The following is a 16,750-nucleotide window of genomic DNA, read 5'->3' on the forward strand; positions in this document are numbered from 1 at the left end:
CTCCAAGGAATAAAATTCTATGGAACATAATTTTGGAAACTAAATTAATCATACTGCCTGTTTTGTCATCTGTAAAAGTGCACCTAACTCAGATGAAGCCTGATATTGTTTAGCGATCTGAAAATCTGTGGTTCTCTGAAAGTGGTTTGAGAAATTATTTCTTAGCATTTTCAAGGTTAATAATATGGGTTATCCTTTATCAAGAAAATCTTCAAGGGTCAAAATGTTCCAGGACATTACTAGAAGCTGTCTTCCTAACAAGCAGAAAGTTACATGCTATACCTTACCTATTTCCCAAAAGTATTTGTAGCAAAATAAATTAGTATAATAGATGTAATTCTCCATTTAGGAATTAAGAGTCTTTGGGTTCAGAGATTCTTGAGCTTTCTCATTCTATATGAGAAAGACTCATAAAATCAAAGAACTGAAACTTCATTTCACAGAGGAATTTTTAATGGTTAGAGTTCCACTGAGGTTATCACATCCATAGGGTGTTTTTCCAAATATAAGGCCATTTCTACAACTATTAAATTTGTGTCCTGCAAAGAAAGCAGATTCCTGAAACAACTAATTAATTAATTCTATGTTCCTGAACATTTCACACAAAAATCTCAGTACTTCAATTTCCTCAGTCAAGCAGAGATCATACTTGTTCCGCCCTATAGGATTTTTGTGAGATTCAGCTGAGATGACATATTGACCATATGCTAGCCTCAGGGTCCCTCAGATGCTCTTTTTTCTAGATCTAATTAAATGCAACAAACACAGACACTTCCCTATCTCCACAGTGTAGATTGGATCCCCTTGAGGTACCCTCGTAGCATCTTGAAACTTATCATCATAGCACTTAGTGCAATATACAATTACATTCATTTATTCCATCATTACTTACTGTCTGTCTTCTGAACTTAACTACATGTTCCTTAAGGACAGAGTCTGAATTGCTTTGCTCATTAGTGAGTGAATAATTCTATACCCAGTTTCAGGCTCATGGTAAGAACATGGTCAATATTCAAGAGGGTGAAAGTAAGGGAAAGAGAAAGAAAGTAATTTTACATAAATTAATATGGATTTCATTGTTAGTAGTTTCTCAAAAATGTATAAACATAAAATATTTTAAAGTAAGTAGTCAAACTATATTTTGCTATTTAATAGAATTAAAAATTATTTTACCAAGTCAGGTATAGAATAGGCATGTGGGTGGCAAAGTATGTATGGCCTCCATTAAGGAAGCTAAAACAGGGGGAATGTTCCCATTTATTACCATAAAAGTATTTTGTTCCTCAATATTAGAATTTGCAGACAGGCTAAAGTGAACATAAATCTCTGCTGTCTCACATGCTAAGAGAACATAGAGTATTCCAGGATTTTTAACAAAAGTGACAATCATATAGTCCATGATTATAACACTGTCTACCCACAAAGATGCATCTGAAAGACTATATGGATATCATCTTTCAGTGTAAAGTTGACAACAGAGTTTACTCTTCATTTACAATAGAGCTTACTCTTTGACAGGACTTCCCTGGTAGCTGAGCTGGTAAAGAATCCACCTGCAATGTAGGACACTCCGGTTCAGTTCCTGGGTGGGGAAGATTCCCCTGAAGTAGGGATAGCCCATCCACTCAAGTATTCTTGGGTTTCCCTGGTGGCTCCTCCACAAAGCAGGAGACTTGGGTTCAATCCGTTGGTTGGGAGGAGCCCCTGGAGAAGGGAACAGCTACCCACTCCAGTATTCTTGCCTGGAGAAGTCTATGGACAGCCAACACTTTCTCCCTCATTCCAAGATCCTGGAAATTTCTGGTTGTTAGCTTTGCCTTTCTCAAAATGTCATACAGCTAAAATTATACAGTGTGTAATCTTTTCAGATTGGCTTCTTTAACTTAGCAATATGCATTTAAGTTCCCTCCACATTTCATGGCTTGACAGCTTATTTCTTTTTATCAGCAACCTGCAAAATTTATATTTAAAACTCTAGCATAATATTTAACTGAAACACCACCTTTTAATCCCCACCTAAAATGTTCATACAGGTCTCATGTGATTACTTTTATTTGTTTCATTTGACCCATATAACACTCAAAATGACTGGAAAGAGAAGTCTCATAAAAAGTACTTACCAAGAAAATTCATTTTGGCACTTAAAATCTCCAATTTAGGACAAGTCTCAAGGAAGTCCTCTGATAAAGATGAAATGCGGTTTTTACTAAGGTTTAAAATCTTCAGTTCCTTCAGGCTCAACGGAGAACATATTTCTGATATTTTATTTCTAGTCATAAGAGACAAAGTGAGGATTAAATTGCATAAACTCACAGGCTTTGAAGAAAAACAGTCAACCATCTTCAAAAATAGCATCAAAGCACATTTATTAACTTTTAAATTAATTGTAAAAATTTAAGTCAACTGATAGAAGCTATATTATGAATTGTCTCATTTTTTTATCACTTTACCATGTAAAACTCATTACTATGGAAACAATGTCACTATGTATCAACCTTATGAAACTTCAATGTGAGGCAACCCTTTTGTCTTCAATGAAGACATGCTTACCCTTCTAAAATGAGCTGTTCCAATTTCTCTACCACATCACCAATGTTCTCAGGAAGAGAAGATATCTGATTATATGACAAGTTAAACTGTTTCAAGGTCGGGCACTTCACAGCAGGGTCCAAAACTACCGAGGGTCCAATGTCATTTCGAGAGACATCAAGGTTAGCAATACAATTCATCTTCAACAAGTAAGTGGGAAACGATGTAAATTTATTACTATGCAGATCCAAATGTGTTAAACATTTCAGAGTCTGAAAAGACAAAATGTTTAAATGAACCATCTGAAAAACTTAAATCTAGCTAATATTTCTGTCTTCCACATCTCTGGTAACTATAACCATTAAGACTTTTTCAAAAAATTGAAAATACAATCGACAAGATGACTTCAGTGTACTCACTAGTCCTATCTGCTCTGCTATAAAATGGGTAAAGACGGAAAAATATTAATAGGTGGACAGTCAAAAGCAGGCTCACAAAATAAGGTCTAGGGTTTAATTCAGCTTTTGTGGTAAATTATTCTTGCAATGAGTAAATGGAAGAATAACAGGTTCCAACAAATACTTGAACAAATGACTTAATGAATAAGCAGTACAACATAATCCTGGAAATATATTTTTCTCTAGCTTTTACATATTGCTCAACATTTTAATATAAGTAAGATATAAACATAAAGTAGTCACATATATAATACATGTGTTATTTCAGAAACCCCTCTTTCAAATGAAATATTTTGTTTTAAAAGTCTATTTTCTATTTTTAAGATATTATATTTTATTATATTACTAATAATTATATATTCGTTATATTTCTAATGTTTATACTCTATCATTTATTTATACAATTATATATGAATTATATACTTAGGCATCATAAATATATTATAAATTATATATAAATCTTATAAATTTGTACAATAGACAAATATGTTTTACAAACTATGCACAATATATGAATTTTAAATATACAATAAGCAAGCTGTATGTAATATACAATATATATTATATACCATATTTATAGCATATATAATGATATATATATTACATGCTATATATACAATTATAAATATATACTATCTTATAATTATAAAATAATATATAAAATATATTTTATATATAATGATTATAAATATATTTTATAATTTATACAATATATATTATAATCAATTATATAGCATATAATATATAATGTATGAAATGTTATATAAATATAAACATTATTTGAATAATATATAAATGATGTTTATAATTATATATTTATATCATATATGTTATATTTATGTGGTACAAATATTATATGTTTATTTATATTATGGACTTCTTAAGTGGCACTAATGGTAAAGAACCTGCTCCCAATGAAGCAGACATAACAGACATGGGTTCAATCCCTGCATTAGGAAGATTCCCTGGAGGAGGGCATGGCACCCCGCTCCAGTAATCTCACTTGGAGAATCCCAAGGACAGAAGAGGTCATAATATTATATATAAGTATGTAATTATACACTTCAGTTCAGTTCAGTTCAGTCACTCAGTCGTGTCTCGCTCTTTGCAACCCCATGAATTGCAGCATGCCAGGCCTCCCTGTCCATCACCAACTCCCGGAGTTCACTCAGACTCACGTCCATCGAGTCGGTGATGCCATCCAGCCATCTCATCCTCTGTCGTCCCCTTCTCCTCCTGCCCACAATCCCTCCCAGCATCAGAGTCTTTTCCAGTGAGTCAACTCTTCTCATGAGGTGGCCAAAGTACTGGAGCTTCAGCTTTAGCATTATTCCTTCCAAAGAAATCCCAGGGCTGATCTCCTTCAGAATGGACTGCTTGGATCTCCTTGCAGTCCAAGGGACTCTCAACAGTCTTCTCCAACATCAGAGTTCAAAAGCATCAATCCTTCGGCGCTCAGCCTTCCTCACAGTCCAACTCTCACATCCATACATGACCACAGGAAAAACCATAGCCTTGACTAGACAGACCTTAGTCAGCAAAGTAATGTCTCTGCTTTTGAATATGCTATCTAGGTTGGTCATAACTTTCCTTCCAAGGAGTAAGCGTCTTTTAATTTCATGGCTGCAGTCACCATCTGCAGTGATTTTGGAGCCCAAAAAAAATAAAGTCTGACCCCGTTTCCACTGTTTCCCCATCTATTTCCCATGAAGTGATGGGACCGGATGCCATGATCTTCACTTTCTGAATGTTGAGCTTTATTAAGTATATAATTTATATACATAAACACATAAATTTGTATTATAAAAATACATTTTAATATAAGTAAGAGTTAACCATAGAGTAATCATGTAATCATACATGTTTTATTTTATAACCTCCTCTTTCAAATTAATTTTCCAGTTTGCTGTGATTCACACAGTCAAAGGTTTTAGTGTAGCCAATGAAGCAGAAGTAGATGTTTTCCCGGAATCCTCTTGCTTTTTCTATGATCCAGCAGATGTTGGCAGTTTGATCTCTGGCTCCTCTGCCTTTTCTAAATCAGGTTTGTACATCTGTAAGTTCCTGGTTCATATACTGTTGAAGCCTAGCTTGGAGAATTTTGAGTATGACCTTGCTAGCATGTGCAATGAGTATAATTGTGTGGTAGTTTGAACATTCTTTGGCATTGTCCTGCTTTGAGATTGGAATGAAAACACCTTTTCCAGTCCTGTGGCCACTGCTGAATTTTCCAAATGTGAAGGCATATTGAATGCAGCACTTTAACAGCATCATCTTTTAGGATTTGAAATAGTTCAGCTGGAATTCTATCACCTCCACTAGCTTTGTTTGTACTGATTCTTCCTAAGGCCCATTTGCCTTCACACTCCAGGATGTTTGGCTCTAGGTGAATGATCACACTATCATGCTTGTCCAGGTCATTAAGATCTTTTTTGTATAGACCTTCTGTGTATTCCTGCCACCTCTTCTTAATATCTTCTGCTTCTGTCAGGTCCATACCATTCTGTCCTTTATTGAGCCCATCTTTGCATGATTGTTCCCTTGGTATCTCTAATTTTCTTGAAGAGATCTTTAGTCTTTTCCATTCTGTTGTTTTCCTCTATTTTTTTGCATTGTTCATTGAGGAAGGCTTTCTTATCTCTCTCTGCTATTCTTTGGAACTCTGTATTCAGATGGGTATATCTTTTGCTTTCTCCTTTGCCTTTTCCTTCTCTTCTTTTCTCAGTTATTTGTAAGGCCTCCTCAGACAACCCTTTTGCCTTTTTGCATTTTTTCTTGGGGATGGCTTTGACCACTGCCCCCTGTACAACGTTATGAACCTCCATCAGTAGTTCTTCAGGCATTCTGTCTATCAGATCTAATCCCTTGAATCTGTCTGTCACTTCCACTGTATAATCATAAGGAATTTGACTTAGGTCATACATGAATGGCCTAGTGGTTTTCCCTACTTTCTTCAATTTAAGTTTGAATTCTACAATATGGAGTTCATGACCTGAGTTACAGTCAGCTCCAGGTCTTGTTTTGCTGACTACAGAATCTTTGAATGTCCTAATGTATAATATAAATATTATTTATAATATATAAATGGCATTTATAATTATTTATATTATATATTTATGTATAAATATATAACGCCATGTTCTCTTCATATTTTCTTTGTTTTAGCTGGGCTAAACTCTAGTTTTCCTTTACTTACTCTTTAGTAAATATTTACTGACAGTCAGCCAAGTGACAGTCATTAGTTTCTTCACAAATTACTTCAGTAATCATCTCTACAGCCTCTACTGTACTTACTAGGCACTGAGGGCAGGCATGAACAGGTTGAAACAGTTTCTGTTCTGAAGGAGTTTATAACTTAGTGAGGACAATATACCTTAGATTCAAATTTATAGTGTGAGCATTGGAGAAAAAAGAGTGGGTGCCACAGAAATCCAACCTAGCCTGGAGACTGGATCTAAAATGAGCCCCTGTAACTTGGAAGATTTAGTCAGGTAAAAGGAGGATAGAGAGGGGCCATATTTTAGACATCATGCTGGGGGTAGGGATCACCTTTCTTTCTTCCCTCCCTTCAGATGCACAAACTTTAAGGGAAATATATCACTTAAATATATTTAAAAATCATACAATTCTGCTTTTAAAGTATCAAAATTATGGTAAACTTTATAAGTTAGAAAAAGGGGAAATGTACTTGCAACAAAATTAGTTTTTTAAAAACATATAATTCTTTATCAAACTTTGCAGTTCAACCCAAGATTTCACTTAATAATTCAAAAGGCAATGTTATGATCATTTTAATTTATAAGCATATCTTTGAATTCTAATCTATAGTACATAAAAATGATGAACAAAGTAAGTAGTCAGAGGACTACCCTATTGGCAGATTACTTTAAAATTTAATTGCTATAAAATAGGAATTTTGAGCGTAAAAATCAATTTTTAAGGTGCATATAATATTAAGACTTGATTAATGCCTTGTGGATAGTTTAGCTGGGCCTCTTTGTTTTGCAGACAAGAAAATGAGGGCCTAGACCAGTGGCAGTGATATGTTCTTATTGTCATACAGTTGGTAGCTGAACAAAGTCAGGACCATCAAACCACATCTAATTTAATTTAAACAGTTTAAGTTGTCTTACTAGAATAAAATAATTGAAGGCATAATCAACATGCAACTTTGCCAGACTTTAATACATACCATGAATCATGAGGACAGAACCTAGAATTCCTTTTTAATCAGATTTCCGTTCCCACTGTCTACCCGCAAAGATGCATCTGAAAGACCACATGAACTAAGATACTTGTGCGACAACCAGAACAATGGAGGAGTTACTGTCCAATGACACAAAAGTAGAACCTTCTTTCTAAAGACTTAAGCGTACAACTTAGACACAAATGTAGATGTTCTTGAAATATCCTGAGAATTATAAGGATAAATTAAATTTACTTCACATAGTTGTTGTGGAATACTTGTGAGTGCATTCTGGTGAAGCTCCAGCTTTTCAAGATGCTCCAAATGACCACTTATACAGGAGTTCTGGCTCAGGGCATCAACATCTCTTAGTTCATTTGCTGAAAGGTCTAATGATGTGATATATTCTCTCTCAGAAGGCAGGGAAGACATGCTCTCTGAATGCTTCATATGGGACTGGAATTTTGATGCTCCTTTTGTCAAAAACAAACAATGGAGATATAAGTAAGTAATTTAACTTTGCTCAGTAAATGCTTATTGATCATCTACCAGCGTCAGGTTCTCTTCAAGTCACTGGAATAGAAAACCAAACTATGAAACTTTTATTCCAGTGTCAGACATGAAAGTCAATAATAAATATTAAATCAGGTAGTTTAAGTAGTATAAAAAACAACAGACCTAGAGAAGAACATTAAGAGTGGCACTGGTGGAGGGTTTTATTTACATTTTAGGAAAACAGCAGGAAGGATAAAAAGTATCTGGTATAACATCATAAAAGCTTAAATTTTAAATTTATAGATGTGTTCCTTGGTGGCTCAGACGGTGAAGCATCTGCCTACAATGCGGGAGACCCAGGTTCAATCCCTGGGTTGGGAAGATCTCCTGGAGAAGGCAACCCACTCTAGTATTCTTGCTGGAAAATCCCATAGACAGTGGAGCCTGGTAGGCTACAGTCCATGGGGTCACAAAGAGTGGGACACAACTGAGCAACTTCACTTCACTTTCACTTTCATTTTTCTACAGAATGATTTCCATGGAATCACTAGGTAAATAAAATTTGAGGTTATGTATGATGAAACACGTACCAAGAAAATCTGAATAATCAGAGGAAATTTACAAAGTGGTATATTCTGCTCAAAATATCTATTTACTTATGATTACTTTCAACTACTTACTTAGTGAATCATCTGATGAAAATATTTTTCTTTTTCTCTTTATTAAATCTTCATGATCAAAAATGGGTCCCTATTAAACAAATAAACATTTATAATAAAATTACCATCACTGTTTAGAGCAAAGAGAACATTTTCCTGGCTGATTTCTTTAGGAGTCACTATAAGGTCACTGGGCTTCTCTTGTGGCTCAGTTGGTAAAGAATCCTCCTGCAGTGCAGGAGACCCTGGTTCAATCCCTGGGTCGGGAAGATCCCTTGGAGAAAGGAATGGCAACCCACTCTAATATTCTTGCCTGGGAAATCTCATGGACAGTGGAGCCAGGCAGGTTACAGTCCATAAGGGTTCAAGTCTCAAACACAATTTAGTGACTAAGCCACTACCACTGTAAGATTATTATTAATAGCTAAAGTACTCATGGAACCAAGCCACACCATAAGACACAGACCTAGTCTGTGCTCCACAGACATGATGCTCTACAAAGAAAAAAGAATATAACTATTTCAAAGTGTACAGAGCACATATATGCCCCAGACATGCTCAAAAGTCTACAAACGTAAATTCAAAATAGCATATGCACACATGTATGCACAGACACACACACACATGTGTGTGTGTGTGCGCACGTGTGTATGTATATACATACATATATATATATATATAGTGGCTCAGCTGGTAAAGAATCTGCCTGCAATATGAGAGAGACATGGGTTCAATACCTGGGTTGGGAAGATCCCCTGGAAAAGAGAAAGGCTACCCACTCCAGTATTCTGGCCTGGAGAATTCCATGGACTGTATAGTCGCAAAGAGTTGGACAGGACTGAGCAACTTTTACTGTCATATACGTACAGAGAGAGCACTTTCACACATTAGGGAGTTTCTGTATCTAGCTTTGACACACAACTTCAGTTATTAAAAGAATGTCAAACAAAATATACAATATTTAAGTACAGTTTTTACAATATAACTTACCAATGAACTGGAATGTCTTTGCAAATTTGGTGAGCAACGCTGCAAGGCAGGATCTCGGTAAAATTCTCCTACGCTAATTGAATTTGATTTCTTTTTCACAAGAAATGAGCCTTCACTTCCTATTTTTAAACAATAACACAAAGGCAAGTAAAAAATGCTGACCTAATCATAAGATGCTAGCATCATAGTTCAATCACAAAACATTTTTAAGCACATTTTCATGAATGGAATTTACCCAATTCCTTTTGTAACATCTTTAAAGTAGAAAAGATAAACTATGCTGGCTTTTCATTTTCAAATTCAACATTTTTTTCATCCACAACTATTTATTGAATGGCTGTCACAAGACTAGAAGCTGAGTAAGTGCAGGATAAAGATAAACAGGAAAAGTAACCCAGGCCTTAAGTGAGCTCACAGTATGGCAGGAAAAAGCCAAGAAAAAAAAAAAAAGTAGTATAGTTACAAGTGCTAAAATTAATACCTGGAAGCAGAGAAAGTTTATACATAAATCTGATCAGTGTTATTCTTTTCTGTTTCTCTGAATTTTTCTTAAAAATTTTTCAAATCTTGTTTTAAATATTGGAATCACACTTTAACACTCAGCAAGTTTAAGTACATTTTTATTTAATTACATATTGTGTAGTTTAATTCATGAAATGACATTAAAATAAATACAATGAGTTTAGCTGGCAGTATTGTTTTGAGAGAGAGGTGAGAATTGCTTTTAAAATTATAGACTTTCAAGAAAATAAGGATCAAGGCTAAGTTATATTTTAAGGATAAATAATGTAGAGCTACTTTTGAGAACCATGCTATTTTAAATTCTACCACTCTTTCTTTAAAGCATAAAAACTGTGTCAAAACAAATTGTAAAATTTACCTAACCAAAAATCAAGTCGTTTTTGCAGTTGCATTTCTGATATTATCCTTTATTTAAAAACACTTAAAGAGAATTCTTCTTTCAGCCCTAATGATATAACAAACACTGAACTTAACCTCCCCACAACAAATAACTAGAAAGTTGGCAATTTTTAAAAAAATAATTGGTTTCAGACATGGGCTTCCCAGTAGCTCAGTGGTAAAGAATCTGCCTGCCAAAGCAGGAGATGTGGGTTTGATCCCTGGGTTGGGAAGATCCCCTGAAGAAGGGAATGGCAACGTACTTCAGTATTATTGCCAGGGAAATCCCATGGACAAAGGAGCCTGGTGGGCTACAGTCCACGGGGTCACAAAAGAACAAGACACAACTTAGCTACTAAACAACAGGCTAACTTAGAAGTGCTCTAGGATCAGTTGGATGCCTAAGGTTCCTTGACCAAACTTCCTTCGGGCTTCCCAGGTGGTGCCTGCCAATGCAGGAGATGTAAAAGACACGGGTTCAAACGCCTGGAGTAGGAAATGGCAACCCATTCCAGTATTCTTGTCTGGAATATTCCACGGACAGAGGAGCCTGGTGGGCTACAGTCCATGGGGTCACAGAGTCGGATACAACTGAGTGACTTACCACACACACACACACACACACACACACAGATATTGGGCTGCAGACAGTGTAGGACTGTGTAATCCCTGAAAGAATGAAAACAAATTATGTGAACCTTTTAGGCACCCTAGCTTCCTGCCTGTAGGCAATTTAAGGGCTATGGGCAGTGAAAAGGAATTTAAACAAAGCCCAGTAGCTTTCCTGAGATGAGGAAATGGAGATAAGTGTTCATGGAGATTAACTTAGATAGGAGTTCTAGGGCAGACTCATGGACAGAAAGGAAAACAAATGAAGCAAAAACCTGATTCTTTGAAAAAGATCATTAAAATTGATAACTTTTAAGTGAGACTGAAAAAGGGAAAAAAAGAAAGACAAAAACTATCAATGTCAAGAATTAAAGATCAGATATCACTAATGATCATATAAGCATTAACAGGATAAAAAGAGAATTATTATAAATATCATTAAACAAACTGGTAACCTATAAAGAGGACAGATTTCTTGAAAGTTTCAAATTATAAAACTGACAAAAGAAATAATAGAAAATCAAAATAACTGTAAATTGATTACATTTATAATTAAAAATATTCCCCCTCCACACCAAAAATATATTCTTAACATACAAGTCTTTACTAATGAATTCTACTAAACATTTAAGAATAAGACCTCTCCTACAAAAAACCTTTCAGAAAACAGTGGAGTCAGGAGCAATTTTCAATTCATTTCAAGAAGTTAGCATTACTCTCATAGTTACAAGGAAACAAAAATACAGACCAATATCCTTCACAGATGCAATATCCTTAATGAAATTTTAGAAAATCAAATAATATTTTAAAAGAATAATACACCGTAACCAAGTGAGATGTATCCCAGAAAAACATGTTTGGTTTAACATGAGAAAATCATGGTAATAAACTAAATAACAGAATACAGGGAGAAAATATGTCCATTGCAACAGATGCAGAAGAGCATTTTCTAGCACCCATTATGATAAAAAGTCTCAGCAAATTATTACTAGAAATGAGCTTCCTGAACTTGATGAAGAGTATCTATTAAAAAAAAAAAAAAAAACAGAACGATAACATCATGCTTAATGATGAGACACTGAATGCCTTCCCTCTAAGTTTGGAAACCAGGGAACAATGCCTACTCTTAGCACTTCTATTCAACATAATACTAAAGATTTTAGCCAGTGCAACAGGACATGGAAACATTTTAAAAGACAGATAAGAATGGAAGAAATAAATCTTTTTTAGCAAATGGCATTATTGTGAACATAGAAAAAAATCTATGCAGTCAACAAAAAGCTATTAGAACGCATGAATTTTACAAGCCCATATAATACATTAATGTACGAAGAAATCAACCACATTTCTGTAAACCAGCAGTGAATGAATTATTGGAAATGAATTTAAAAACAACACTATTTACAATAGCATCAAAAAACATGTAATACAAAACACTGGAGGTAGAAATCTAAATACAAATAAACAGAAATAAATACTACTTTTATATCTCAGAAGACTCATTAAAACATCAGTTCTCTCATTTATTTATAGATTTAATCTAAAGCAATTTTTATTGATGTTAATTCTGTATAATATTATTTATACATTAATTTTATATTAAATGTAGATTTAATTCTAATAAAAATCCCAGCATAAAATTAATTGATTCAAAATATACTATATGGAAATGCAAAAAAGAACTAGTATAATAAGAACAATTTTTAAAAAGAATACCACCAGAGAACTTATACTACCAGATTTCAAGACCTGCTATTAAGCTAAAGTAGTCAAGAGAGCATGGCTTTGGATAATGATCTAAATCAATTGCACAGAATAAAGAATACATAAATAGAACAACATCTATATGGTCAATTAAATTAGACAAACATGCCATTAACTCAACAAGGAAATAAAGTATATACAACAAATTATGTTAAAACAACTGAATATCTATGTGGAAAAAATTAAATGTCAATTCTTCACTAATACTTTATACCAAAAGTAACTTAAAATGGATTATAGACCTAAAGGTAAAAGCTAAGATTTTCATACTTCTATAAGAAAACACAGGAGAAAATATTCACAAATTTGAGATAGGAAAAGATATCTTAAATGATATAAAAATAACACAAATTGAAAAAAAAAAACTGAAACACTGCAGTTTTTAAAATTTAACAATTCTGCTCTTTGAAAAATATCAATAAAATAAAAAAGACAAGCTATAATTGATAGAAAATATTTATAGTTCATATATCTGTCAAAGGACTTCTGTTAAGAATATCTAAAGGACTCTTATAATGGCACAATAAGACAATAACACAACTAAAAATTAACAATGATCTGAACAGACACTTTGCAAAAAACATATATGAATGGTCAATAAGAACATGAAAATAATCTCAATATCAGCAGTTTCCAGGGAAATGAAAATTAAGCCCAAATGTGCTAGGACTACACCCTCAGTAAAATGGCTAAAGTTAAAGTGACATGCAATACTAAATGATACAGTAAATGACGAACATTTAGAGAAGCTAGAATTTTTGTATATTGTAATTTTGTATATTTGATGGGAGTATAATATGGTATAACCACTTCAGAAAACAGCCAGAGATAAATAGATATCCTATTTATATGAAAGTTGAGAAAATATTAATTTAGTATACTGTGACAGAAAGCAGACCAGCAGTGGGGGGCAGCTTTTTTGTGAAGAGGCCTGTAAAGGGACTTTTTTGGATGACAGAAATGTTGCATGACCTAACAGTGGTAATGATTACATGGGTATATAAATGAAAATATACACTTAAAATGTGTATATTTTACTGTATGCTAATTACATCTCAATAAAGTTAGTTTCTAAAAATACTAAAACTTGAGTCATTATTTTTGGAATAATCCTTAGTTATCACCTTCTCAGATACGTTTATTCTATCACCCAAAGTTTTCAATCATACTAATTATACTATTTTAAAAAATCACCTCACCCCATTTTTACCAAACTGCATTATGTTAAATGTCAGCATTAATCACTGCCATTAATATCTTACATGTCAATTTTTTATCTCATGAGTTATTAAAATATTATTTTTAATTCTAATAAACATAAAAATATTTATAATATACTTCCTATTTGCAAGCACTCTCTCAGACACTTCACATACATTTTTTTCAAATTCCTATAAATAATCCTGGAAGGTTAGCAACACTTTAATAAGGGTAACAGGTTTACACAAACCACAAAAGGTTCTAGGCAGTGATGGAATATGAAATCCAATTCAAGTCTGAGTCAGTGTTTTCATTGCAATAGCCACTATTCACTGATTTGGGGGAGTACAATAACACTTAAAAGTGCAGAGATATATTTTCTTCATTGCCTCAACTAATGGTTAAGAAACAGTAAGCATTAAGTAGTGAATATAGTTTTCCTCAAGTTTTTCTAAATGAAGTAAATCAGGTTTTTGTCTCAATTTCCATGGTTCCATGCCAGAGTGTGTGTGTGTATATATATATTAGAGCATAAAGGGAACAATTGTTTTGAAATAATCACCTTCACTATCCAGGTCATCACTTTGACCAAACACACTGTCAACATAAGACTCAGGAATGAAGGTCCATTCATCAAATTTATCAACAATTTCTTCAGAAAAATTCCCATTGCTGCCTGAGCCAGCTCCTTCGTCCACAGAACTTTTCATCTGATATCTGAGCACCATCCTTGCCAGGGTGGATCCTATATCTAAAAACAAAGATATGTCAACAACTTCTTAGAAATCAGTAATTACACAAATATAAACATATCAAAGTTCCTTATATAGTTTCATGCTGTTAAGAGAAATTTTTATTCTTACTTTCAAGTCACTTGTCACTCATAACTTCTATAAAGTAGCAGGTAATAAACTTAAATTTTTTTAAAGTCATAAAAATGACTTTAAGCTTTCATGTAGGTGACAAAACTGAGCCATTATAAAACTAACTTGACTCATGAAGGGGCCTGGACGTTGAAGCCTCACAGGCCTGTGTTCAAGTTACTTGCAAGTTGTACAGGCTGCCTGAGTGTCAGTATCCTAATTGGGAAGTACACATAGCACAGGATTACAGAAAAAGTTAAAGAAAATGATGCACATAAAGTTTTAAGAATAACATTGAGGACACAGAAGATAATAAATGATATGCTTATTTTCATAAACTATTTGAAAACTGATTCATTCTACTAAGAAATCTGATAAGATTTCAAAATTAAGTTGCTATTTTACTAAATTTTATATTAAGTGATATAATGAATAAACAAGTTGACACAGTTCTCATTGTCCTAAATATATCCTGGAAATTTTCTTCAAATATTACTCTTATAGCTCACATTACAACATGTGTACATAATTCAGTCAAGTACTACCTGGAAAATACTTTAAAGCTTTGAATTCAAAATGTTTTTTACTCAGACCAGCTGTCAAAAAATTTAAGGCTATGCCCTGCAATATTAGGAAAGACTTGTCAGTACTTGTAAAAAATTTCATACAGAACCAAAAGAATACAGTGAATATAAATCTCCCTTCATATCTTCAAAGGGTCCTCAATTCCTTTCCATTAGAAAACAAAGATTAAAGTTAAGCAGGTTGTTGGCATGAGACTGGCTGAAGTGACAAAACATCGAATCTAATCATCTCACATTAGTTCCCAAGGTCCCCAAAGGCAATCAGAGAATCCATTTCTGGATTTTTTTTCTGGGCATACTATTCTCATATTCAAAATTTATGGTTACAATATCCCAACTGTGTTTTCACCAATACTATTAATAATAAAAAAAAAAAAAACACTATTCTCTGCTTTTTTCCCCTTAAGAATACATTCTATCTCTGGACGTTTGGATTTGCAAGGTGTTTTTCTCTCAGTGATTGCAAAGCATTACACTGTATGAATATATCAATTTATTATTAATTTGAATAGTTTCTTTGGGAAATATTTAGATTTTTTCCCTAATTTTTTGTCATTATGAACAATATTTAATGTGTATCCTTGAACATAATATTTTGTGCACATTAAGAATGCTGCATCAGGGATTTTTATCACTACATTATTTGATTCTAAAAAAGTACATTTGTTGTTGTCCAGTCACTCAGTCGTGTCCCTCTCTTTGCAACTCCAAGGACTGCAGCAGGCCAGGCTTCCCTGTCCTTCACCATCTCACAGACCTTGCTCAAATTCCTGTCCATTGAGTCGGTGATGCCATTCAACCATCTCGTCCTCTGTCGTCCCCTTCTCCTCCTGCTCAGTCTTTCACAGCAACAGGGGCTTTTCTAATGAGTCACCTTTTCACTCCAGGTGGGCAAAGTATTGGATCCTCATAATCAGTCCTTCCAGTGAATATTCAAGACTGATTTCCTTTAGGATTGACTGGTTTGATCTCCTTGCACTCAAGAGTCTTCTCCAACAACACAGTTTAAGAGCATCAATTCTTTGATATTCAGCCTTCTTTATGGTCCAAATCTCACATCCATACATGACTACTGGAAAAACCATAGCTTTGACTAACAGACATCTGTTGGAAAGTAATGTCTCTGCCTCTTATTTAATATTCTGCCTAGCTTTATCACAGCTTTTCTTCCAAGGAGCAAGTGTCTTTTAATTTCGTGGCTGCAATCACCATATGCAGTGATCTTGGAGCCCAAGAAAATATAGTCTGTCACTGTTTCCACTGTTTTGCCATTTTTTGCCATGAAGTGATGGAACTGGATGCCATGATCTTTGTATTCTGAATGCTAAGTCCTAAGCCAGCTTTTTCACTCTCCTTTTTCACCTTCATCAAGAGGCTCTTTAGTTTCTCTTTGCTTTCTGCCATAAAGGTAGTGTCATCTCTGTATCTAAGGGTATGGATATTTCTTCTGGCAATCTTGATTCCAGCATGTGCTTCAACAAGCCTGGAATTTCACATGATGTACTCTGCATAT

General features: G+C 34.0%; 1 protein-coding gene across 1 annotated transcript in view; it reads right to left on the minus strand.

The window, feature by feature from the left end:
• Positions 1-16,750, minus strand: part of LRRK2 (leucine rich repeat kinase 2) — a 214,171-nt gene that overhangs the window by 119,129 nt on the left and 78,292 nt on the right. Inside the window, exons 20-25 of the mRNA XM_068971009.1 lie at positions 14,353-14,541; positions 9,318-9,436; positions 8,349-8,418; positions 7,429-7,646; positions 2,551-2,801; positions 2,121-2,269 (exon numbers count right to left, since the gene is read on the minus strand). Of these exons, the coding sequence (XP_068827110.1) occupies positions 2,121-2,269; positions 2,551-2,801; positions 7,429-7,646; positions 8,349-8,418; positions 9,318-9,436; positions 14,353-14,541 (996 nt within the window). The remainder of the gene's footprint in view (positions 1-2,120; positions 2,270-2,550; positions 2,802-7,428; positions 7,647-8,348; positions 8,419-9,317; positions 9,437-14,352; positions 14,542-16,750) is intronic.

Source organism: Capricornis sumatraensis, chromosome 4 (assembly GCF_032405125.1).
Source record: "Capricornis sumatraensis isolate serow.1 chromosome 4, serow.2, whole genome shotgun sequence".
In the NCBI taxonomy this organism is placed as follows: domain Eukaryota; kingdom Metazoa; phylum Chordata; class Mammalia; order Artiodactyla; family Bovidae; genus Capricornis; species Capricornis sumatraensis.